The following is a 23,435-nucleotide window of genomic DNA, read 5'->3' as shown; positions in this document are numbered from 1 at the left end:
GTCAATTTTCAAGTTAACTCACGTACCACAGTTTATAACAACTAGACAGGGTTGCACTACACTATGAAGTATTCTATATTTTTTCTAACATAAAAAAGATACTAAGGTGACAAAAACATTTCTAAAAAAGTCAAAACAATATTAGACTCGGGCCAATGGTTTAATTGTATGTAATAAGATCGGCTACTTTAAATAATACAAATATAACAATAGAAATATAATAAATAAAATGACATAAAAAATTGACATAAAAAAAATTAAAAAAATCTAACTCGAGTTCATTTGGGTTAGCACATAAAATCTTTAACTTGATCAAGAAACCAAGGTAACCCCTTCAAAAATATACCAAATAAAATTATGAAGCTCAGTTATCAAATAACATAATATTGAATGACAAAAAAAATTAATTAAAAAAACCAACAACCAAAAAGACCCGAACCAACCCGAGTTAACCCGTGAACCTTGTGACCGTGAACCTTGTGACCATGAAAAATAACTAATTCTCAATAACTCTATAGAAAAATAATAATAATAATAATAATAATAATAATAAACATTATGACTAATTCTCAATAAATAAAATGTTGAAAATAAAATTAAAATAATTAAAATAAAAAAAAAAAAGACAAAAAAAACCAAGGTTATACTAACCTTCAAAATCAATGATCTCGATCATGAGCATGACACTATAAAAAAAAAAAAAATATAATTAAAAGAACGAATATTAAATTTAATATAAAAAATTATTTGAATTCAAATGTTAAAAGATAAAATTAAACAAAATTCAATTAGAAAAAAATAAAAATAATAAAATTTGATATAAAAAATTAAAAATTAAATAAAACCAAATAATAATGAATGAGATTGAAGAAAAATAATCAATAAAAAATAGAAATTAAAAAAATAAAGGTGAATTGAATATTTAAAACAAATTAAATAATAACTTTATATTTTAATAAGAAAAAGATAAATAAAAAGGAGGGGAGAAGACAAAAGTCCTCTACAGCCCAACCATAGTCAGCTTAATCATAACTAGAATCAAAATATGTCGAGTTTAGCAATTCGATACCACTAATAATTGCTTTGGGGGGAAAGAATGGCAAGGTTAAGCTGTCCAGAGGTCCGAACGATTACAAGCAACCATTTTTTGGCTATAAAATCAAACTCAGACCTTGGCTACTGCATTAGAAGTCCAAGACACCATTTCATATAGCTTCTGTAGTTTGCCTAACTACATATACAGCACTACTTCTGATCATGTTAGTTGAGCATATCCGAGCATGAACAGCTAGAAGTCGATGGTTTTGATTAGCAACAATCTATGGTGAAAAGACCACCTGCAAATCATTATCAACAGTGTATAGTAAAAAAAAAAAAAAGTATTGAATACCCATTATTGCATCCAGCACATAATTTTAGTTCATAAAGCTTCTCTAAACATGATCAGCTTTCCAGGTTAGGGTTTGATATGTCCTCTATCATGCCTTTCCCATCCGTAGCATCAAAGAAGAAGAAATTCTTGAGGGGATCCCCTTTGCTTGATATTGCTTTGATTACCTCCTAAAGTATTTAATGCCACACATTAAACCAGGTAATCGAACATTTAAAAAGAACACCAGCCAATAAATAGATTAGAAATTCACCTGTCCAAGTGTTCCTCCAATAATGGCGCAAACTGGAGGGAACTCTTTTGCACCCATAACCAATCTTTCGAGGAGGGTATCCGGAATGTGAGATTCATTTACTGACTGAAAAGGATTGTGATAGCAAGATTTAGAAGCTGATTCCTATTTTCAAATAAGTAAACACAATTAACTGATTCCTAAAGGCGTACCTGTGCTTCACAAAGTTCCTTTTTCAGCTTTAGAACAGCAGGAAGGTCCTCGATACAAATTTCTCCTGGCTTGCGTCCTTCAGCCTCTTCAAACCTTTCAATCACTACAAAAGGAGAATAAAACAGGTCATCTCTTCTACAGATGTAGACAGTTTAAAACAACTGCTCATAAATGTATTTAAAACCCAACTCATCAAGTTCGAAGGAAACAGAACTTCAGTTTTTTCATCACAATATGGACAAAACTCTCATTAGATGTCCCAATTCCAGAAAAGAGAAATCAGTAATCATGCATTTTAGAATGAAGATGCATGAATTAGGTGGTAATTAAGAATCAACTCAGCCTTGTAACACAAGCACAGAGAAGTCCATCACATATTCCTCAATCTTATATCAGGCAATGTGTGCATGTTGTGAACAGTTTAACAGGACACTACATTCACCACCAGTTTGGACCACCTTTTTTTATTTTCAATCTTTTCCTTCTAAACAAAAAGAACTGAATATTTAACCAGACCTCTCATAGCGAAATACAGCTTTGAGACTTTCCGGGGAAGTGATCTCCAAGGCACTGAAATAGCTTCCTGCAATGAATGGATCAATTGCACAATTTGTCAGTAAAATGGGCACCTAAGTACATATATAATTTTATTGTTTCTGTCAATCAAAATCAGCCGAGACTTTGATTTCAAACTTATGCTAATTAAACATTAGTTAGGTAGCCATCCTAAATGAATGCCGCCAAGCTATTTCCTTAGTTACATCATATATTAGTCCAAGCAGATTCCTATAGTTCGTCACTTGGTTCACTCCCTGAAGGTGTTGCCTAACCAGCATACATTTGCAGATAGAATGGATCAGTTTGATACTACTCTCGCCAATTCTTAGGTAAGACTACAGACCAGCCTATATGGCCCACTTAATTTAATACATGCCATCCCTTAAGAAAAACAATAATGTTAAAAAAAGTTCATGTTTGCCAAGAAGTTAAAATTTTTACCACATTTCTAGAGTTCTTGATCGAATGTACATTAATGCACTTGTCAGGCATAATGAAGGAACGAGGTTGGATCAGAACACACATTTGGCTATATTTACAAGGCTATTGAAATGAACTCAAATTAATGGGGGAAGAACTTCGTGAACTTAGCAATACCTGAAAACTTGGATATTGCAGTTCACATTCAGCAGCTCCATCTGTCTTTTTCTGTCAATAACAAGAAACAGAAAAAAACCCGGTGCCTCCAATCAACAAAAGCATGGTATTTGAGGATGCTTAAAAAGATCAACAATTTGGCATCTCATGTGAGTTGCAACTACATACTATAAATGTCAAAAAGGTTAGTGCTCAGTTCTCCATCCACTTTTTATCACCAAGGCTTTCGTGATCATGTTAAGTGGTATCATCATCCTTATAACAGCACATCAAACATACAAAGAGAGCATGACATCAACAGATGAAATCATGCATTAGGATGAGCTAAACAAGAAATAAACAATCCACCACTCAGAACAAAACTGATTCAAGCTTTGGTAGTGTAATTTTTTAACTTTCCATCCAGGACAATGTTTTTAGTAGAAAAAAGAAAAATTTTGGACCCAATATTTTGAGTCATAACAGGAATCCATGAAAGAAGAAAGCCTGTGAAAATGTAAGTAGAAAAGATGTTACCTTTGCATAATTGTACTTCTGCAAATCAACAAAGATCTCACCACAACAATCTCTACAGTCAACTGCATAAAAAGATACACGCTTTGATAACTTCCGGCACTTTGCATTGATTAATTTCTGCATCAAGAGTGTAAAATAAATACTGCATTAAATTACAGAGAAGAAAAAATCCTACCAGAAAGCAGAATTATCTACACAAATTAATCAACAACAAACAATTGTCCAGTACTTTGGTGGCTAGCGAGCAGCAACTGATAACTACAACATCAAACTTATCAAAGAATTCCGCACCCAAGCTTGCCAAATCACCTGCAATTTCAATATTCCATTGGATAATTTCAAATTAGTTGCACATATACAAAATTCTTGTGATTAATAAAATTAGCAAACACAACCAATTCCAATCACTAAATTAATAGATTCGGTACCAAAATTAAACATTATCAGTCATAAGAAAAAAAAATATATGGGATAGACAAACAAAACCTTTTTCAACCGAAACACGAACCATGGGGTTAAATTCTCTCAAAGAATCACAGCAAAGCTCAGCAAGGGTTTTCCCACTGCAAACACTTTCATCAGGGGGTATCAAAAAATTAGCAGACAACGCTTCTTCAGACACAGCCCTGTCATCCACTAGTGTCAGACTTCCAACTCCAGCCAAAACAATGTTCTTGCAAAACTAACCACATAAAAAAAACACAAAGTCCCACCTTATCAACATAAAAAAGGACACATTTTTGGTGAGTTTTAAGGTTGTAGTAGCAAATACCTCAGCAATAGTGCCCTTCATTCCATAAACCAATATGTGGGATTTGCTTAGTCTAAAAAAAATAAATAAAAAAAACACACAAAAAAAAGGTTACTTAAAAGAGCGAGTTCAAAATCAAATTAAGAACTGAAACTTAAAGGGTTTTTACCTTCGTTGAGCATCAGCACCCCAAACCCTAATTTGGCGATCATACAAAGCAGTTTCTTGCTCTGTCAACTCCTCTCCGTTCATGTTCAAGTTTAGCCTAATTGACCAAACAAAATTCTACTTTGGACTAAACCCTTAAAAGGGTTTTATCTTGATATGAAAATAGAAATGATTCTTGACCCAAAAAATGACTGAAGAAAAAAGGAAGAGGAAAGACACGACAAGGTTAAAATTTAAAGTAGTGTTTTTGGAAGTTTTCAGAGGTTTAGCAGTTGGAGAGGATCAAGGAAGGAGTTGTTTGGGTCCAATCCAGTTGTTGATCCATATTTGGTGGTTTTGGGCTGTGGATATTTACATGGGCCACGTAAATTTTTTTAAAAAAATACTTTTAATTATGATTTTTGTAAAGTATATTTTTTAAAAATATATATTTATTTGGTTAAAAGTGTTATGAAATGAATTTTTATATATAAAATAAATGAAAAGCATGTCTCTGTTAATGAAAACATATTATTTTAGTTTCTATATAACTAAGGTTTAAAACACAATTATATATGGACATAATACAAAAAGCATAAGCTATTTAGCTAACTAAATAACTTTTTCTATATGATTGGGTAAAAAGACAAAAGATACTACAATACCGAACATTCTTTTTGCTTTACATAAAAGTAGATTTGTGTTATTGTTTTTCACTATATTTATTTCAAATTAGTTTAAAAATGATTGGTTCCTATAAATAATTTTTACATATTTACCAAACATCCTTAATATTTTACTTCTTAATCATTTTTCTTAACACTTTAGTATTTAGCCTTCAATTTTTAACTCTAAACCAATGGAATCTAAAAAGAGCATTTAAAGAAGTAAATATAGAAAAATAGAAATGGAATCATAAGAAATGTGATCATAGAACTTTTGGAAAGCATGGAGTTGGATACAATTTGGCATTTTTAATGAATTCCTTTGGTTAAGTATAATTTTTAGTAGGGATAATGATGAAAATTCATAGTTGGGTTGTTTGAGCTGTTTGGTATTATTCAAACTTGAATTTAGAATTATTAAATATATCCATTATAAAACTTGAAAGGTATAAATTTTAGATACTCAAACCCAACTCGATCAAGTTTCAAGTATTTATTATGTATATATAAACTAATTCCAACCCTCAAAATAGAATCAATATTTGATATTCACCTACTTTTTACGGTTTTACTCTAGTTCTTCTTCTTCTTTTTTCATTTACATGGTAACTAATCTGAAAAAATAAAATTTATGGTTCCTCTCTTTGGATGGTGAATACAGAATGACAATCGTTGAAGATGAGAGATTTATTGAGTGGTCCCGTCCCATGTAATAAAATGAACCACCACATATAAAGAGGAAATGCAAATAAAGAGGAAAGGTTGGTTGAAAATAAAAGATTAGGTTCAGTTGAAACAAAATTAAAGACAAAAAGAAAAGAGAGAGCCCATGAGAAAAAGAAAATAAAGGCAACTTGAGCAGCGTTTATTTAAGCTTCGATTGGAAGCTGATTCACCGTTAGATCTAGATGAATTATTGACTAACAATTCCAAACATGTAGCTCTTTATTTTGGATGGTTTGAATAAAAGATTGAAGGTGTTTAAGTAAGTTTGTTTACATAAGGTGGTTGCTAGTTTTGTGAGATTATTTCTCTATTTTTTTTTTAATGTTGATAAATTCTAAGAATATATTATTTTTAATGATATGTGTTGTAGCCCTTAGTTCTAACTAAAAAAAAAATTATGTATCTATTATTGTTGTTGATAGTTAAAGTCTTTGTATGATTACGGTCTATGATTTTTCCCCACATCAGTGTTTTCACATTAAAAATCTTAGTCCATGAGTGATATTTTCTGCGGGTAAACCCAAAGGTAAAACTGATGATGAATGGAGCTTGCTACATCGACAAGTGTATGGGTACATTAAGCAGTGGATTGATGATAATGTCTTGAACAATGTTATTGGAGAAACACCTACCCAAAGTTTATGGATCTAGGCTTGAATAGTTGTGTGCCTGAAAAAACGAAAACAACAAGTTATATGCGATAAAGCAGATGATGTCATTGAGATATCAAGATGAAACATCAATTTATCAAGTTTTAAGGAATTATTAATGAGTAATTTTAAAGGATATAGTTTTAACTGGTTAAATTTTAAATTTGTTTTTTAGAGATCACCAGTTGATCAAGTCCTACAAACCTCAGGGGTATTGAAAGCTTACATGGTTATTAACTTTAAGGTCCATGAAATTAGTCGATGTACGAATAAGCTAATTCGATAACCATCGTTAATCTAAAAAAAAAGGAATAATGAATGAGTTGACTGCAATGGGTATTAACTTTGATGATGAGATACATGGATCAATCATGGCTTCTTGAAAGTTTACCAAACTTATAGGAGATGTGTTAGAATGTCACTGTCTAACTCAGCCTCTAATGGTGTAACATCAATGACTTAGCTAAAAGTAATGTTCTACACGAGGAGATGAGAAGAAAGACATCGACCGGGTTTGTCTTCCCAGTCAGATGTCTTAGTTGTTGAAACAAGGAGAATGAGTAAAAATAGAGTTTTGAAGCAGAGAGGTAAAAACAGAAGTAAGTCTAGGCGCAAGTTTGCCAAAGTTAAATGTTATCATTGTGTTTCTTGCATGGCACATTAAAAGAAATTGTTGAAAGTTAAAGAGAGGGTAGAAAAAGAATTGAGATTAAAGAAGAAGAAATTTGGTACCAATAATGAAGATCAAATTACCATCATTGGAGATTTTCTTGTTAGTGATAAAGAGTGTTATTAAGGGAGTTTGCACCGCATTCCACTAAAATTCAATTTTTTTTGTTAAAAATTATTTTTTTTATATATGTTTTGGATAATTTTAATGCGCTATTCTTAAAAATAATTTTTAAAAAAAAAATTATTTTAATACATTTCAGCATAAAAAACACTTTAAAAAATAACCGCAATCATACTCCTAAATAGGCTCCATAGTGGTACCTCAAATCATGCTACATATTGGAGGAAATTATTTATTTTTTATACACTTGGTGATTATGGTCATATGTGAGGATACGAAATATGTTTTTTTAATTTAAAATGAAAATATTAAAAACAATTACCAAAAAATATTAGATAAAAAACAACAGTACCGGTGTTTTTATAATATAGGATTTGAAAAACAATACAAGATTTATTCAATTTTTTTTAGAAATAGAGAATTAAAAAAACACTTATATAAGAAAACAATTTTCATTCTCATTTAATAACAATAAACGTCTTTTTTATATATATAAATTTCTATTTCTTGAGAATTGAATTTTTTTAAACACAAACATATGATCCTTTCACATTTCAATTCTAAAAGGGCCACAAAAGGAGAATTCCACTGAATTCACTACTAGATGCAAATAATTTGCTTAAGATTGATTAAAAATAAACTAAATCTTGAACTATTGAAAAATTAACAAAATTGTACCTCCTCTACATTTATATCAATTATAGTGATATTCAATTCAACCATGTTTTATTTACAAAAGTTGCTTTTGGCTTTATGTGGTATTGTTAGTTTCGATCAATTTAATATTATATTTGTGTGTGAATTTATTTTTTAAAAATAAATTTTAAAAATTAAAAAAATACTATTTTCAATATATTTTAAAATAAAATTCAAAAATACTATTATAAATGTTTATATCTCCTCTTGCAATAACTATAGCTAAAACATTAGGTCAGCTTTATGGGCTGCCATCACCACTGAAGGCTTATCAGTCGAGGTGATCACTGATAAGATCTAGGGGCCTCACTACTACAATTGGTGGCATTTCCTCCTCACTTTTTTTCTACTGCCTTTAATTTGTTTTAGCTACTGTTTATATCGTACAAATTGAAGATACGGGTCACGATTAACATGCCTGCGAAACTGCGACTCTCTCTGTTTTTGCAGCGGTTTTTATTTTTATTATTAATATTGATATTTGAATTATTAATTTTATATACTATGAAGTTAATAATTATATAAATTTTTAATTATTTTTAAAATATGTGAAACTCGAATTAGTAATGGTGTGTTTAATATTGTGATTATTGTTGTGGTTGTGGTTTTAAAAAAATTATTTTATAAAAAGTACTTTTAGTTGAGGTTGGAGTGAAAAAATATATGTTTGGTTAAAACTGTGGTTGAAATTGAGGTTGAGTAAAAAGTAGTTTAATGTGTTTGGTTAATAATGCTTTTGAAATTGAGGTTATAAAATAATTTTAAAAAATTATTATTAATATTGATGGTTTTTAATTTAAATATTATAGATTTAACTATTGTTATTACATTATTAAATAAATAATACTTTATATAAAATATTTTTTATTATTCCATTAAACTATCTACAATTCCATCACGTATGAAATGCATCCGACAAGAACTATAGTTTTTTTTTGTTTTTTAAGCACGCAACAACATCAAATAAAATATATTCAGGAAAAAAATTGGGATTGCGATTAAATTCTGTAAATGTTACATCATCAAGCGATCTCTATCTAATTTATATAGTGTCATTAAATAATATCAAACACTAGTTTTTTAAATAAAACATAATAAAAAAATAAAAAATATTTTTTATTTTTTTTTTACTGGATCGAACTTGGTTTAATGTATTTTGAGCTTGGAATCGGTCCAACCAGAACAGTGTAGCTGGCTACACTATTCACGTGAATAGTATCATGCTACACTGTTCCTTTTAACCATAATAAAAAATATTTAGAAGAGTGGTCTTTCATTTCTTTTCTGAACAAATAGGAGAACCTAATGGATTAATTAGCAAGAAGAGTGGATAGCCATGCTCTACTATTCATGCTAATTAATTAGCATGAAGGGCGCAGGAAGCAGCATTCGTCTCCTTTTCTTTCCCCTGCATTTTGAACGCAAAAACAATGTGGGACCTCTGAATAGTAAATTTTTTTTTTACCAAATAGGTAGCATTTGTGTTTTGTTTAAAACACAGACACAACCTTGTTACCAAACGCTCTCTAAATCTTATTGAGCTTCTTGAAAAATCCACAGAAATTCAAATTGTTTTTTTTTTAATTAACATGATTTGTTGTTTGAGTTAACTTACATATATTTTAATTAATTTTATAAATTTTAAAATTAATAATTATATATATCTTCAATAGTTATAAGATTTATAAAATTCAAATTTGTAAGTCGTTTTGAAATGATACTAGATGGCGTTGCTTCTTGAAAAATCCACAGAAAACGCCTTCAGTCATGCATGTGGATACAACGTGCAAGTCCAAGAAATAGTTAAAGCACTGTATGGAGAACAGATACAAAGAATTGAAAAGTGTGGACTTTGTAGCACAACACATGACGAAAGAAACCAAGCTTTGCACGAAGAACATGCACACAGAGACCACACATATACACATTTATATATAGAGATGGCTAGAATAATTACAATAATCACACAATTGCGACTCTTGCTCGTGCAACAGATTCCTCTCCAAACCTTAATATATATGATCTTTATAATTATGATAAATGGTGAGATATCATACCTGGGTCTTGATGACTGCTGCTATCCTCCAAGTTCAATGATACGATCTGGGGAAGTACTAATGCGATTATCCCTTGAAATGTAATGGTCATTCGTAGAAATGTGGAGTCTGGAGAGTCTGGAGAGTCTACCACTGGATAATATTCGTCTGAAAAGGTGAAGAGCCATTTCGAAATTAGAGATTTTAATGGCACCATATTTCTTGTATCACAATATATATCTTGGATCGCTGATCATCGCATGATCAGCGATGATCGATGCAGAGACTTTTCCTGAGCAAAAAAGCAAATAATTTGATGAGTCTGACGGTATTTAATGAAGAGTACGGCTAGCGACTTGATTGTATCCGAGTGTACTCCCTTTCAATTTACGCAAATTATACGATTTTAATATCAAAATATTCTTCAAATTCAATTTTTATATAAATTTTTATTTTTATTAATTTTAATTCTTGTTTGACTAAAAAAAAATATCATCAAATTCTAGTTATAGAAAGAAAACATATCTTGACACTGATTTAGATTGTTAAAAACAAATAAAATTTATGTTAAATTGTTTTATTTAATAAGAGGAGTTCATATCATGTGTTTTTTTTTACCTTTAAAGTTAGAAAAAAAAAACAAATCTTGAGCCCGGGTTGATTTTTGGTTTTTTGAGCGTTTTTTTAGGCCATGAATAGGTTTATTATGATTCTCAAAGTTTTTTATGGGTTTTTTTGAGTTAAAAATAGGTTGAAAATAAATTTTTAAGTAAAAAAAAACACTTAAGCCTGATTCCCCAGCCATTATAGTGGTAGAAATTTAGGCAAAATCATACGTCACGTTGTTTGATTTTCTTTTTCAAAAAAATTTGAGTGCAATGAAAAAAAATTAGGGCACGGTCGCATAAACCTGTTAGGGCAAGTATGCGTGTAGACTCTACCTAAATGGGCCAACATGTGCTGACCTAGTTTGACGAACCTATATCATTTTTTTTTCTAATTAGAACCTCTTTTTATATATTTTTTTTCAAAATATTTTATATTTAGATTAACATAACTCCTCTATTTTATTTTATTTAAGGAGCCTCTTTTGAATGATGATGATTCTTTTGTTATGTGTTTAATTTTTAAAGAGATTTTTCTGATTTATTTATAATTTTTTATTTTATTTTTTATGTATAGATGAATTTTATTTTTTAAATAAAAAAATATTTATATTTTTAAAATATTGAAACCAGAGATGAGGAAATAAAACTCAGTCAATAATTGACAAGCATATAACAAGGCCAATTGCTTTCCCCCTGCCTTTACGTCTCTTTTTTTATTTTTATATACTATTTCTTGGGACATCTTCATTTTGTCAAAACAATAATCATGCTATACCATGACAAAACTATCCAACTTGACATTCATGAACCAAAAAAATGAAAGTAAAATACTCCTTTCAATATTGAATGGGAATTAACTTTTTGTTTTTTTTTTTTAGAATTGGAACGAAGATTGTTTCGCCTCTAGTTGGCTACATTACCAAATATCATTATTAGAGTAAATTTATCTGATAAAAAATAAAAAAAAATTATATAAAAAAAAAGAATTAGAAGTAATTATTTTTTGTTTGGTTTGGTTTTTATAAAAAAAATAATCAAATTGAATTTTTTTTTTTTAAAATGAAACTAGTTCAAACCGACTGATTTCAGTTCGGTTTATTTTTTAGGATAAAATCGGTTCAAACCAGTTTGGCTCTATTTGTTTGGTTTGGGCTCGGTTTTTTCAGTTTCAGACTTATAAAACCAAAACTGAACTAAACCCAACCGATCAATTTTTTTAAAAATTTTAATCAATTTAATAAATTTTTTTTATGATTTAGTTTTTTTGATCAATTTTTTCTAATTTTCTTGATCTAATTAGTTTTTCAATTTTTTTCTTACCCCATATTAAACTATATTAAACGAAAACACAAGCAAATGATTAAACAAATAAAATCTGATGGCCCACTAGAAGAAGCAATCACATTCAATGATGCCGTGAGGAGAAAATATTCCAAGCACGAAGTTCTATATCAATTTTTTCAAAGTTTGTAATTTTGTATTAAGTTATGGTATCGTATTTTAAAAAAGATTAATTATTTTTTTATTTTTATATCATTTTAATAATTTGATGTCAAAAATAAATTTTAAAAAATAAAAAATATTATTTTAATATATTTTTAAATAAAAATCATTTTAAAAAAATAACTATTACCACAATGTCAAACACTAATTTAGAAATATTCACAAAACATAATTCATTAAATAATGTTTTATGTTTTTTTTATTGTTTTTTTTTTTATCAATTTCTCACTTGAACAATTTAATTTATTTTTAATTTTTTTAAATTTTATCTTTTAACATATTTGAATGTTTTAGAAATTGTGCTTTATAATTTTTTTTTTATTTTTTTAGTTATATACTAGTTTTATAGATTTGATTTTTTTTTCTCAATTTCAAATTTTAATATTAAATATGTTTGAAATTGGGTTTTATAATTTTTTTATTTGTTTTTTATAAATTTATTTCAATCTCATAAATTGGTTCTCGAGTTTAATAAATTAATTCAATAATAGTTTGTTTGATTGTAAGTGTTTGATTAATTTTTAAATATTTTTAAAAAAATATGATAAATATCAAGTTCTTAATTGCATGTGTTTCTTATTAAAAGATATTTGATTGATTTTTTTTAAATACTAAAAACACTTTGGTTAAATTTAAAATCTATTTAAAAACCAGTTTATTCCTCTCTATAATTAAAAAAATGTTTAAGTTTTCTATTTTTATAGAAACTCTATATTAAAAATATATTTTTAATGCCCTTTAATTTTTTTATTATAAAAAGGCTATTCGGAATCAATTTTTTTTTTATTTAACTATGTTATTTTCTCTCTCTTTTTTGTTTGGGGCTATTTTCTCAACATTTTTTTAAAGGTGCTAGCTTTAAAAAAAGGGACTCTGAAAGTAGATTGGGATACACACCTTCAAACAAAAGAAATTAAAAAAGAAAAACATGCTATAAAATGTGAAAAACAAGGTCACATGCTTTGTTCCAATTACCATCAATATCCTAGTATTTCTTTTCTTGGCTCCTGGAAAAGAGTTGAAAGGAACAGAACAACCACCAACCTGTCGTTGTTCTTTTCTCATATTTCGAAAAAACCTTAAATATGGACAAAAACTAATTATTAGTTTATAAGTAAAGCTAGTGAACTCAGCAAACAACCATCTTAGCTCTTTTCGGCCCTCCATGATCCTCACTTCCCAATCACTATCTCACTTTCAATTCATTATTTTAACAACCCTTTATGGCATTTTGGTGATAGCAACTAGGGGTAGTTGCAGTGGTTTCTCATAGTTTGATGTATCTTTTTTAATTTTTCCTTTGACAACCAATCACTTTTGCTGGTTCTAAGTGGAATCATTGTCATTGAATTGAATGGGCGGGTGGAAAGATCAAACCAAGTCTTCTTCAAGTGAACGTGTCTCTGTAATTACTCTCTCACCTCTTTCGTTCTTTACTGATTTAGTACTATTTGTTTATTTGTAGTTAGTACTTGGTAGCTTTCATTTTTGAAGCTTCCATTCTTCTTGGAAGCATATCTCTGCAAACTGTATTGCTGCACTCGTTAAACAAAAAGGAAATCCTCCCCTTCTTTTTATTTAACTTGGTTGAGTAGAGAATACCATTTTGAGATGCTCATTGTTTCATTTCTCGCCTTTTCCCTGAACTTTTCTGATTTACATAATAAATTAAAGCTTATAATTTTGTTTTCTTTGAAATCTGACAGTTTTCTTAAAGCTACCAACGCAAATACGAGGATTAAATTGTTATCTGTGGTATGTAAAATGGGGTTATGACAGAAGGTCTTAGTTACATTCAACTATGTTGTTCTTTGCTTGTCAGGTTTAAATTGCTGGTCTTTACTTGTGGCTGAGGTTTACTTGATTAAACCCTGTGTAATTTTGTATCTGTCTGTGGCTTGATTTGTTTCCTTGGCTTACAAAAACTCTGTATATATGCAAGGGTGGTGAACAGTGAAAGAGAAGTTCCACTAACTGGGGAGGGGGCGGTGTGGAGCAATAGAAAGATAACTCTGTGGAACTCTCTTAAGTGGTAGATTTTATGGACTGGAACTTGAAGGCACCTTCTTGGGATTTGACTGAATTTGAGCAAGGAGCTGTTCCAAGCATTAGCATAGATGCATTTGGTAGGCCAACTAACTTTGGAGTTAGCACGACCGGAGGGGGTTTCTCAATTGATTTGAAACTTGGTAGGGTTGGTAATTCGAGTGATGAATCTATGGTTAACTGGAAGCAGCCTGGAGTCTCAAAACTAGAGTCTTCACCTTCAGGATCAACGAAGAGGGCACGTGGAGCTAACAATGGAACTCAGGTAGCTATGTGCCTTGTTGATGGTTGCAACTCTGACCTCAGTACTTGCAGGGACTACCATAGGCGCCATAAGGTCTGTGAGCTTCATTCCAAGACTCCTCAGGTTACCATTGGTGGTCAGAAGCAGCGATTCTGCCAGCAATGTAGCCGGTATGAATTGTGGTATCCTGTTCTTAATTTATCAATTTCTCAGTGGTTTGGTGGTTGTGATTTTAATCTTGTTTAGATTACAAGTTTCCATCTTTTTCCACGGCTGTGTTTTCAGTTTTTCTCATTGACACATTCGACAGTTGTGGTCTATAGGGGTGTGCTAATTCCATCTTCTTAGTGCACTTCTGCATCAAATTTCGGAGTTTTATAGATAATTTTTATAATTTTAGGGTAAAATGTACTGACAAACTCATTTGCTGTTTCATCTTTGAATTAAGAGGCTAATACCGTATGAAAAACGATATCCAATTCGCTTACCATCATGCTTACTATATGGTTTCAACTTGCATGCCGAGGACTGAGAAAGGTCATTAATTATTCTGGACAGAAATGATATATTGACCTTGAAGAGCTTCTGTTAATTCTATGTAAGATTTTATTTTGCATCCAGCTACTGTCTTCGGAACTCGACCTATGCCCCTGAAATCATCCATGACAGCGTTCATTTGAATTCCATTGTTTCTATTAATTGTTCGTAGAATTTGTGCTGATGATTATTACACTTAGCCTGGCTCCATGCTCCATGCTTGTAGTGAAAATAGAACAGGCTTCAATTTATATTTAGCTGATATCTTTCTGGCAACTAAATTTTTACAATATCTTTTACATCAAAATATCCATCCGCGTATGGTTTAATAGCTGTCTTATACTTCTATTACTCTCTTACTAGATTCCATTCACTGGAGGAATTTGACGAAGGGAAAAGAAGCTGCAGGAAACGTCTTGATGGACACAATCGGCGGCGAAGGAAGCCTCAGCCAGATCCCTTTTCTCATCCTCCAAGTTTCTTAACCAATCACCAAGGTTAGTTAATTACAGCAATGTTTAGTGGAATTTTTTTCAGCTCTAAACCTGGATTCTGGCACACACTCAGTTGCACGACTTCATTGGCAATGATTACAATCATGGCTCTTCACAATTCATTCCACACATTAACTGGTTGAGTGCTTCTTCAACTTGCATGAATAATGTCACTTTTAGATGATGAAGATCTAGTGGCCACTATAGCTATTTCACTGGCCCATATTCATCCTACTTTTAACTTTTGCCCATGCCGTTGCAGAAACATACTAATGATCTAAGATTCCAAATATACAGACTGGACTTTTACTTAAATATGAACATTGAAATTGCCCTCTTTCTTGAATTTGCCTAAAATTATTGCTTGTCAACGGAATTTTAAACTACTTTGCATGATTTTGTCATTTCAAAGTTGCTTCCAAAACACACACCGCTGACTGGAGAAGTTCTAAAGGCTCAGTCTAATTACGCAGTATGTTGCTTCTTTTTGCAACAAGCATTGTTATTTATTTTTATTTTTTTGCCTAAATAGCTAAATACATCTTTTAACATTTTTTCAGGTACCCAAATATTTCCATTCTCTAGTTCCTATGTACATCATTCCACAGCTGTAGTGAATTCCACCTGGCCTGGAGTTGCTAATACTGAGGCAGATGGTGGGCACTATAATCTGCATCAACTTCCTGACAAACAGAACCTGTTCCTTGGATCATCCTCGAACAGCTACACAGGGGGGAAGCTGTTCCCTTTTTTGCAATGTGACAACCCTTGCCTTAACAATCAGACATCTTCGGAAGCTTCTGTTTGCCTGCCGCTTCCAAGAGCCATTGCTTTTCCAGGAAGCAGTGGGGCAAGTAGCCATAGCATGTTCTGTGACAGGTTAACAACACAAGTACAAGACTCGGATTGCGCGCTCTCTCTCTTCTGTCATCAACACGGACGCATGCATGGGGAAACCCCATGCTGCAACGACATAACTCAGTCCCCTTTTCGCATCCCATAGGTCCAATAGTACATGATCATGGTTTGAGGTCGATTGATTCAGTTTTGGTTTCCAATAACAGAGATGCTAATGTCCATTTTCCATGAGCGTTTCACATGCAGTCTGGTGGTTCCTCCGGCGACAAAGCCCCACAAACACTTCCATTTAACTGGGAGTAGTAATCTCCCGGACTTTCATTATGATGCACAATAATTTTGGATTCATGAAATACCCCTTAAGGGATTATCTTCACTAAATAGAATGCTGGATTATTTAAGTATTCTCTTAATGATTATCAGCAATTTAAAAATGTCAGGACTTCCACCTCCTTTTTCTTTGCTTATTAAAAATCTTGTATAATTTGGTCACCGTATCATTCAGTGACCAGGAGATATTCGTCAGCTAGTACTAGCAAGTTATGTATTGCACTGGAGAAACTGATAACAAACTGGAACAAACCAGAGAATAAACCCGAGATTCGAAGAGATAAGGGAGAGGAAGGGAGAAGGGCAGGTTGGCTGAGGGAGGCTAGGGTTATGTTTGTAGGTTCTAGAAGGGTTTTTTATTTGCTATTTATTTGGTACATCAACGATCAAGATTTCCCAATTCTTCAGATCAGGACACGTGGCTTGGGGGTGGAATACAATTGGCATCCACCAGCTAAACCAATTTGACCGGGTCACTTGTAACGGGTCAATTGGTTACCTCTTCTCTTTTCTCTTAGTTTAAACTAGAATGATGGCCTGCGGTGAGGCCCGCGGCGCCGATCAATTGAAAAAAATGATACCAAAACGCTGTCATTATATTTTAAAAAGCAAGAAAAAAAATCAATGACTTTGACATGATAGAAACAGAACTAAAAAAAAAATAATGATTGTCAAATCTCGTTAATGTATAATGATAAAATTAAAAAGAAAAAATTCATAAAAAAATATTAAAAAACAAAGCGTTAGTAAAACCAAGTGAAATCGTCAAAACTCACGAGTAATATCATGTCAAACCTTAAATATCAAAAATTATTGAATTGAAGTTCAAAATTGAAAAGAAAAAACAAATTCATAAAAGAATCTAAAACATAAAAAAATAAAGAAAACCAATTTTCAACAAACTCAATGATAATGGATAAAATTTTTAAAAATAAAAAATGAATGAAGCGAACCTTCAAACTTTATGACATGAATCATTAGGCGGGATCACAACGTAAAAAGCGTGTGTGTGTGTATAAAATTATAAACCAATCAAAATAATTAGGGATAAACATGAAAAAACAAAATAAAATTGTAAAAATATAGATTTGAAAAGAAAAAGAACTAAATTTGATATAAGAAGGAGAAAAAACACAAATCATAAGGGATGAAATTAGAAAATAATTTCAATTAAGAAAAGAATAAGAACAACTAAAAATAACAATAAAAAAATAAGGACTATATTTGATATAAAAATAAAATGTCAAGGGATGAAATCTAAAAACAAATTAATTCAATAAAGGATTCAAGACCAAAAACATCATAATTAAAAAAAAATGAGGACTGAATTTAATATAAAACAAAGTGTAAATGGATGCAATTGAAAAAATAATTAATTTAATAAATGATCCAAGATCAAATATAATGCAATTAAAAAGAATGAGTATTAAACCTAATATAAAAATAAAGTATCAATATATGAAATTATAAAAATTAACTCAATCATTGATTCAAAACCAAATACATTGCAATCAAAAGAATAAGAATCAAATTTAACTTAACAAGCAAATAGTTAGATTTTTTTTGTTTTTTGCAATACCCTGTTAGAAGAATGGCAGGAGTTGAAGGTGGTGAACTATGGGCTATATTAGCCCCTATTGTGGGGTGGGTTAATGAACTTAAGAAGAGTTATAAGACTAGTTTAGAAGTCCAACAAGTAATTAATTAGATAATAAAAATAAACTATTAGGTCTTTAAGATTACAATTAAAAAAGGGATTACTTCTCTATAATAAAAGGATTTATATTTCTAAGAAATGTCCCCTCAAGGGACTATTATGAAGTACATTTATAATAGTCTTATAACTAATCATTAGGGTATGATAATATCATTAAGAAAGCTAAGAAGGATCTTTATTGGATGAGTTTGAAGACAAAAGTAAAAAAAAATACATCAAGTAGTATGACACTAGCTAAAAAGCTAAAAAGCTAAGTTGGAAAATACTAAACTCCAACCTCTTTCTATTCTAGCTAAAACATGGTCCTAAATCTCAATGGATTTTATTGAGGGGTTACTTTCTTTTAATAAGTTCATTATTATTCTAATTATTGTGCATATGTTATCTTAGTATGTTCACTTCTCTTCTATAATTCATCCATACATAATATATAAGGTGACACAAGTGTTTGCATAATAAGTCATTAAGCTGCAAGAGTTACCAAAGAATATGGTAACTAATAAGGATCCAATATTTATAAATAAGTTTTGGCATGAACTCTTCAACAGTGATGGAGTACAAGCTCACATGTTAATTGTCTATCATCCATCGACGAATAGACAATCAAATATCACTAATAAAACCTTGGAAACTTAACCACAACATTTTATAGAGGATAATCCTAGGAATTGGTCTAAGTGGTTGTCATTGGTAGGATGGTGGTATAACCCTAATTTCCAACTAGGATGACAATAATTACACACAGGTTGGATTTTACAATATCCTTATCCAAAATCGAATAAATGTTTTTACATGAACTCGACCCAAACTTGATCGAATTTTAGGTATCCATCAGGCATCTATTTGATAGGTCATGGTATAAACTTAACCTAATCTGAACATCAAACCTTAACTGTTTAAATATCAATTCATTTTATAACTTAAACTTTTAGCTTCTCCTTTAACTGTTCAGATTTCAATTCATGCACTTCTCGATTCAGAATTTTCATCATTAATTCCAATTGTTCATAATCATACCCACACTAAATCCTATCTCTAATTCCTACTAGCTTGACTTCTATCCCTTCTTTTTTTCCCTTATTGTTCTTCTAGCGTCTAAAAAGAAAGAGATAATTAAAGAGAGGAGTGTAGGTAGGGTTTTGTTTCTTATGCATTTATGATAATAAAAGAGTGTTTTTTTTTTTTTAAAAAGCAAACCCTCTCATCATCCCTACATAAAAAAACACACCAGTAAATTAATGACAATAATAACAATAACAAAAGCTTATGTAGATCTGATTTATTGACTTACTACACCCAAACAACTAATTTATAATTAAAACTTAACCAACTAGCTTATATAGTACACCTTGACAAATTTGCTTGAAAATTAAGCTAAAAAGAGCAAATAAATAGTGAGGAGAGAGCAATATGTAAGGTAGACAAGAGACAACTAGAGAATCGAAAAGCTAAAGAGGAGAGTGTGTGTGAACAAAACCTTAAATTTTGCTATTTATATATGCTAGGTATAAACGTATTTTTTTTTTCAAATTTTGAAGTTTTTTCTATTGTACGGGTTGGATAGGGGAATATCCATATCTTACCTAAACCTGACTTTTTTTATTTTTATTTTGGGTATTACCCAAACTTGAATGGAAAAAAAACTCATATTAATTTGAGTTGGTATCAATCAAGTTCGAGTAAAATTGCCATTCTTATTTTCACCTATCATTATAGGAGACACTTTTTAAAGTTCTCTATAGATATATCCCAACCAACCTAATTAACTATGTACTGGGATTAACTCAGAATCATACAATAACAAATCATCTCAAAGACAGAACCAACATATTACAAAACATTAAAATAAATCCATTAAAAGTTGAAGACATAAAAAAATCACAGACATATAAGAACAAAAAAAAAAAAAACATACATTTGAAGAAGTGATTGAGTATACCTGAAACTCCAATCATATCGTCAACTCAACATGCAAAATAGAAGAAATAAAAAATTAGCGTATAAACTATGGGCCTTTTCAAATACATAAAAAGGTTAAAGTCGTGGCTTACCAATTAAAATTTCTCGAGAGGATAAGAATTCACCTAGTTCTCCATGTTTCTCAACTGAAGAAAAGAATTGGTGATAATACATAAATGGTTTAGTATTTACCAGCTTTTTATGAAGGATTACCCAACCCAGAATTAAAAAACATACTTAGTTGAAGAGAAAAGACAAATTATAAAGGCAAGATTAAGGAAGTTTTAATGCACTGGAATGAAAAAAAAAAACATAATCTGGAAGTCTAAAAAATGAATAGCAGAAGTATATCCTCACCTTAAGAATAATGATTTTGATAAGGATAGGAGTTATAACAAACTAGAGAATAAACCCTAGATTTGAAGAGATAATGAAGAGGAAAAGAGAAGGACTAGTTGAAGGATGCTAAGGTTATATATGAAGGCTTTAAAAGTTTTTTTTCCTATTTATTTGGAATATCAAGGATCTAGATTACCTAATTTTTTAGAATAGAACACGTGGCTCTGGGGTGGAATACAATTGGCATCCACCAACAAAACCAATTTGATTAGTTTATTTATAAGTGGTCAATTGGTTACCCCTTTTCTCTTTATTTAAATTTTGAATTAGCATTGGTTTATGTCGCACGTGTGCGGCGGCGCGGCGATCGTCCACCCTCAAGGAAAAATCGGAATATGTATTCCTGGCAAATAAGGAGAGACAAGGAATTCTTGTCTCTATATATGAAAAAAAATGGACTGGGAGTCGCCACCTAGTATTCTGGTTACTAGGAACCTTAACTGGTCTTTAGAGATCGGGTACGGAGACTGGTTGCGTAAAGGGAAGGTATTAGCACCCCAACTACGCCCTACCTAAGGTAGGCTGCATTGTTTTAATGTCTGATAAAATCTAAGGTCTTGTTTGTGGTTTTTTTTTTTTATTGTTCGGAATACGCATTACATGTAATGTCATATCCCAAGTTCTATAAAAAAAAAAAAATAATAAATTAAATATCCAGAATATGTATTACGTATAATGTCATACCCTAGATATTAAAAGATAAACAAAATAAATTTTTTTGTTGTTTTTTTTGAAATTTTGGCCAATATTCTCTTGACTTTAATAAACTGGTTATTAAAGCCAAAATGCATGCTAAAACATTATTGTTTTTTTTTTTTTTTTTTATGAAAAATACCAAAATGATTTTTTTTTTGAGACATTTGGCCGTATGCACAAAAACATTTTTTTCTCTTTTTTTTTTTAATTTTTGTTTTTTTTTTATATTCTTGAAAAGCTGAAAACTGGGTATTTCAGTACCGGATTTATATTTTACGACATAAAAATATTGCTCGATATTAAATCAAAATGACATAAAAACTACGCGAAATATTATAAAATGCTGAAATAAATATTTTGATTTTTTTTTTTAATGGGTCGGTCGTGAACAGTATCATGTGAACAGTACCACAGGACAAAAACGGGGTATTTTAATACCGGATTTATATTTTTACGATGTAAAAATACAGACGATATTAAGCAAAATGATAGAAGAAAATATATATAAAAATTATAACAATAAAAAAATAATAATAATAAAATAAAAATGGGCCGGACCCGGCCCAAATGCATGGGCCGGGCCGACCAAAAGCCTATTTACATGGGCTGGGCCGACGGCCCAGCCCAGACCCAAACGGGCTGGTTACTGTGCATCAACACAGTAACCAGCCCTTCGTTATTTGCAGAACGTGAATTAATTCACGTTCTGCATGAAGGCGCAGCAAATCATAAACAAAGCGAGGCAGAGGCGGGGCAACAGGATGGCGTACCTGTGGTGGCGTCGAGGCGGTGCTGCTGGCGGCGGAGGCACGGTGGCCGGCGGTTTTCCCTCTCTCTCTCTCCTCTGTTTTTGTTCTCTTCTCTGCCGAATCTCTTCCTTCTTCTTTTTTTCTTTTTTTTCTTTCTGTTTCTCTCGTCTCTCTCTACCCTCTTTATTTCGTGGAATCCTTCTCCTACTCCCTCCCTCTCTTTTTTTCAGTCCCGTTCCCCTGTTTTTATAGGAAAAAACAGGGGGAACGTCACGGTGGGGCGGCCAACAGTGGCCGCCCCCCCCCCAACTATCGAAGTGGCCGACAAAAGTATGTAAGTGGCTGAATTGTAGGCGTCTTATTGAGCCAAATCCGGGAAAGAAGTTCGGCGAAAAGTGGAGAAGAAAAAAAATTTCTTCTCCCCTGTTCTCTGCGTGCGCAGGGAAGAAGACAATGGTGCCGTTTCAAAACGGCACCGTTTTGCGTTTTCTCTTTTTCTTTTTTTTTTTAATAAACAGTACGTGAAACGGCGCCGTTTTGGTCAAAACGCGCCGTTTCATTTAAAAGGAAAAGGCGGTAAAACATGTCAGATTCAAATTTCGTCCCTCAATTTGCGCGCGTTTTACGATTTCGTCCTTGGTCTCGGATTTCTTCAATTAAGTCCTTAATTGGCCATTAAACTTCATTTTTATGCAATTAAGCCCCTGATTTGACCAAATTAACTTCCAAAAATTATAATTTGACCCCAGAAAATTAATTTCTTCCAATTAAAGCCCAAAATAACTCCAAAAATCAATTTTTCTTGCAATTAAAACCTCTATAAATTTAAATTCAATTAAACCTTCAATAAAATTTAATTGAGTCCATAAACTTCTAATTTTGCATTTTTCCTTCCACAAATTGAATTTTCTTTATCATCGGGGCTCTCATCAGTCAAATGATATACTGTCAAAAATTAATTTTTGATTTTTGAACATCCTTAATCAATTTTTTTTTTTTGAGCATTTTTAGGGCGCTCTGACATTTTTTCACTGTTATATATTTTAATAATATATTTTTTTGAATTTTTTTTGTATTTTTTAGGTGAGGACCCAAAAATGGGTTACAACAGATGCCCCCTCTTTATAATACTTACGGAGCAACGATTTTGCATAGTAAGTGTTATAAAGATAGACAAAACCAAATGTTCAACACCACTCTCCTCAAACTTGACTGGCTAGAAAACCCATTCGGCTATTTCTTTGTATCAAAGCAAAACTTTATGTGCGGTTGGGCTAGACTGAAATTCCTTTTGGCAATCCCCTCTAACCAGAACCAAAACCTGT

General features: G+C 31.2%; 1 protein-coding gene and 1 pseudogene across 3 annotated transcripts; one reads left to right on the top strand and one right to left on the bottom strand.

Moving 5' to 3' along the window:
- Positions 1-1,053: 1,053 nt before the first annotated feature.
- On the bottom strand, positions 1,054-4,706 carry LOC118044696 (SUMO-activating enzyme subunit 1A). Of its 3 annotated transcripts, none has more exons than XM_035053124.2 (10): positions 4,427-4,702; positions 4,220-4,330; positions 3,993-4,132; positions 3,736-3,815; positions 3,507-3,623; positions 2,991-3,041; positions 2,352-2,418; positions 1,835-1,938; positions 1,644-1,748; positions 1,054-1,560 (listed from the first exon to the last, which is right to left on the bottom strand). In XM_035053124.2, the coding sequence occupies exons 1-10, from the start codon at positions 4,507-4,509 to the stop codon at positions 1,444-1,446; spliced, it is 975 nt and encodes a 324-aa protein (XP_034909015.1). In that variant the 5' UTR covers positions 4,510-4,702; the 3' UTR covers positions 1,054-1,443. The 3 variants fall into 3 exon arrangements, with proteins under 3 accessions (XP_034909015.1, XP_073268977.1, XP_034909016.1); XM_035053125.2 differs by having other exon boundaries at positions 1,181-1,560; positions 3,993-4,188; positions 4,279-4,330; positions 4,427-4,699; XM_073412876.1 differs by lacking the exon at positions 2,991-3,041 and having other exon boundaries at positions 4,427-4,706.
- Positions 4,707-13,187: 8,481 nt separating this feature from the next.
- On the top strand, positions 13,188-16,928 carry LOC118044898 (squamosa promoter-binding-like protein 13A; annotated as a pseudogene).
- The last annotated feature ends 6,507 nt before the right edge of the window (positions 16,929-23,435 follow it).

The sequence above is a fragment of the Populus alba genome, chromosome 12 (assembly GCF_005239225.2).
Source record: "Populus alba chromosome 12, ASM523922v2, whole genome shotgun sequence".
Classification (NCBI taxonomy): Eukaryota; Viridiplantae; Streptophyta; class Magnoliopsida; order Malpighiales; family Salicaceae; genus Populus; species Populus alba.
This window is presented reverse-complemented; position numbering and strand designations above follow the sequence as displayed.

Bases quoted from the DNA above. Each gene is read 5' to 3' on its own strand.
- LOC118044696 (XM_035053124.2), bottom strand. From the start codon at position 4,509: ATGAACGGAGAGGAGTTGACAGAGCAAGAAACTGCTTTGTATGATCGC. The intron at 4,331-4,426 runs GTAAAAACCCTT...TATTTTTTTTAG, and splicing joins GGTGCTGATGCTCAACGAAG to ACTAAGCAAATCCCACATAT. The intron at 1,561-1,643 runs GTGAATTTCTAA...TAAATACTTTAG, and splicing joins TTGGAGGAACACTTGGACAG to GAGGTAATCAAAGCAATATC.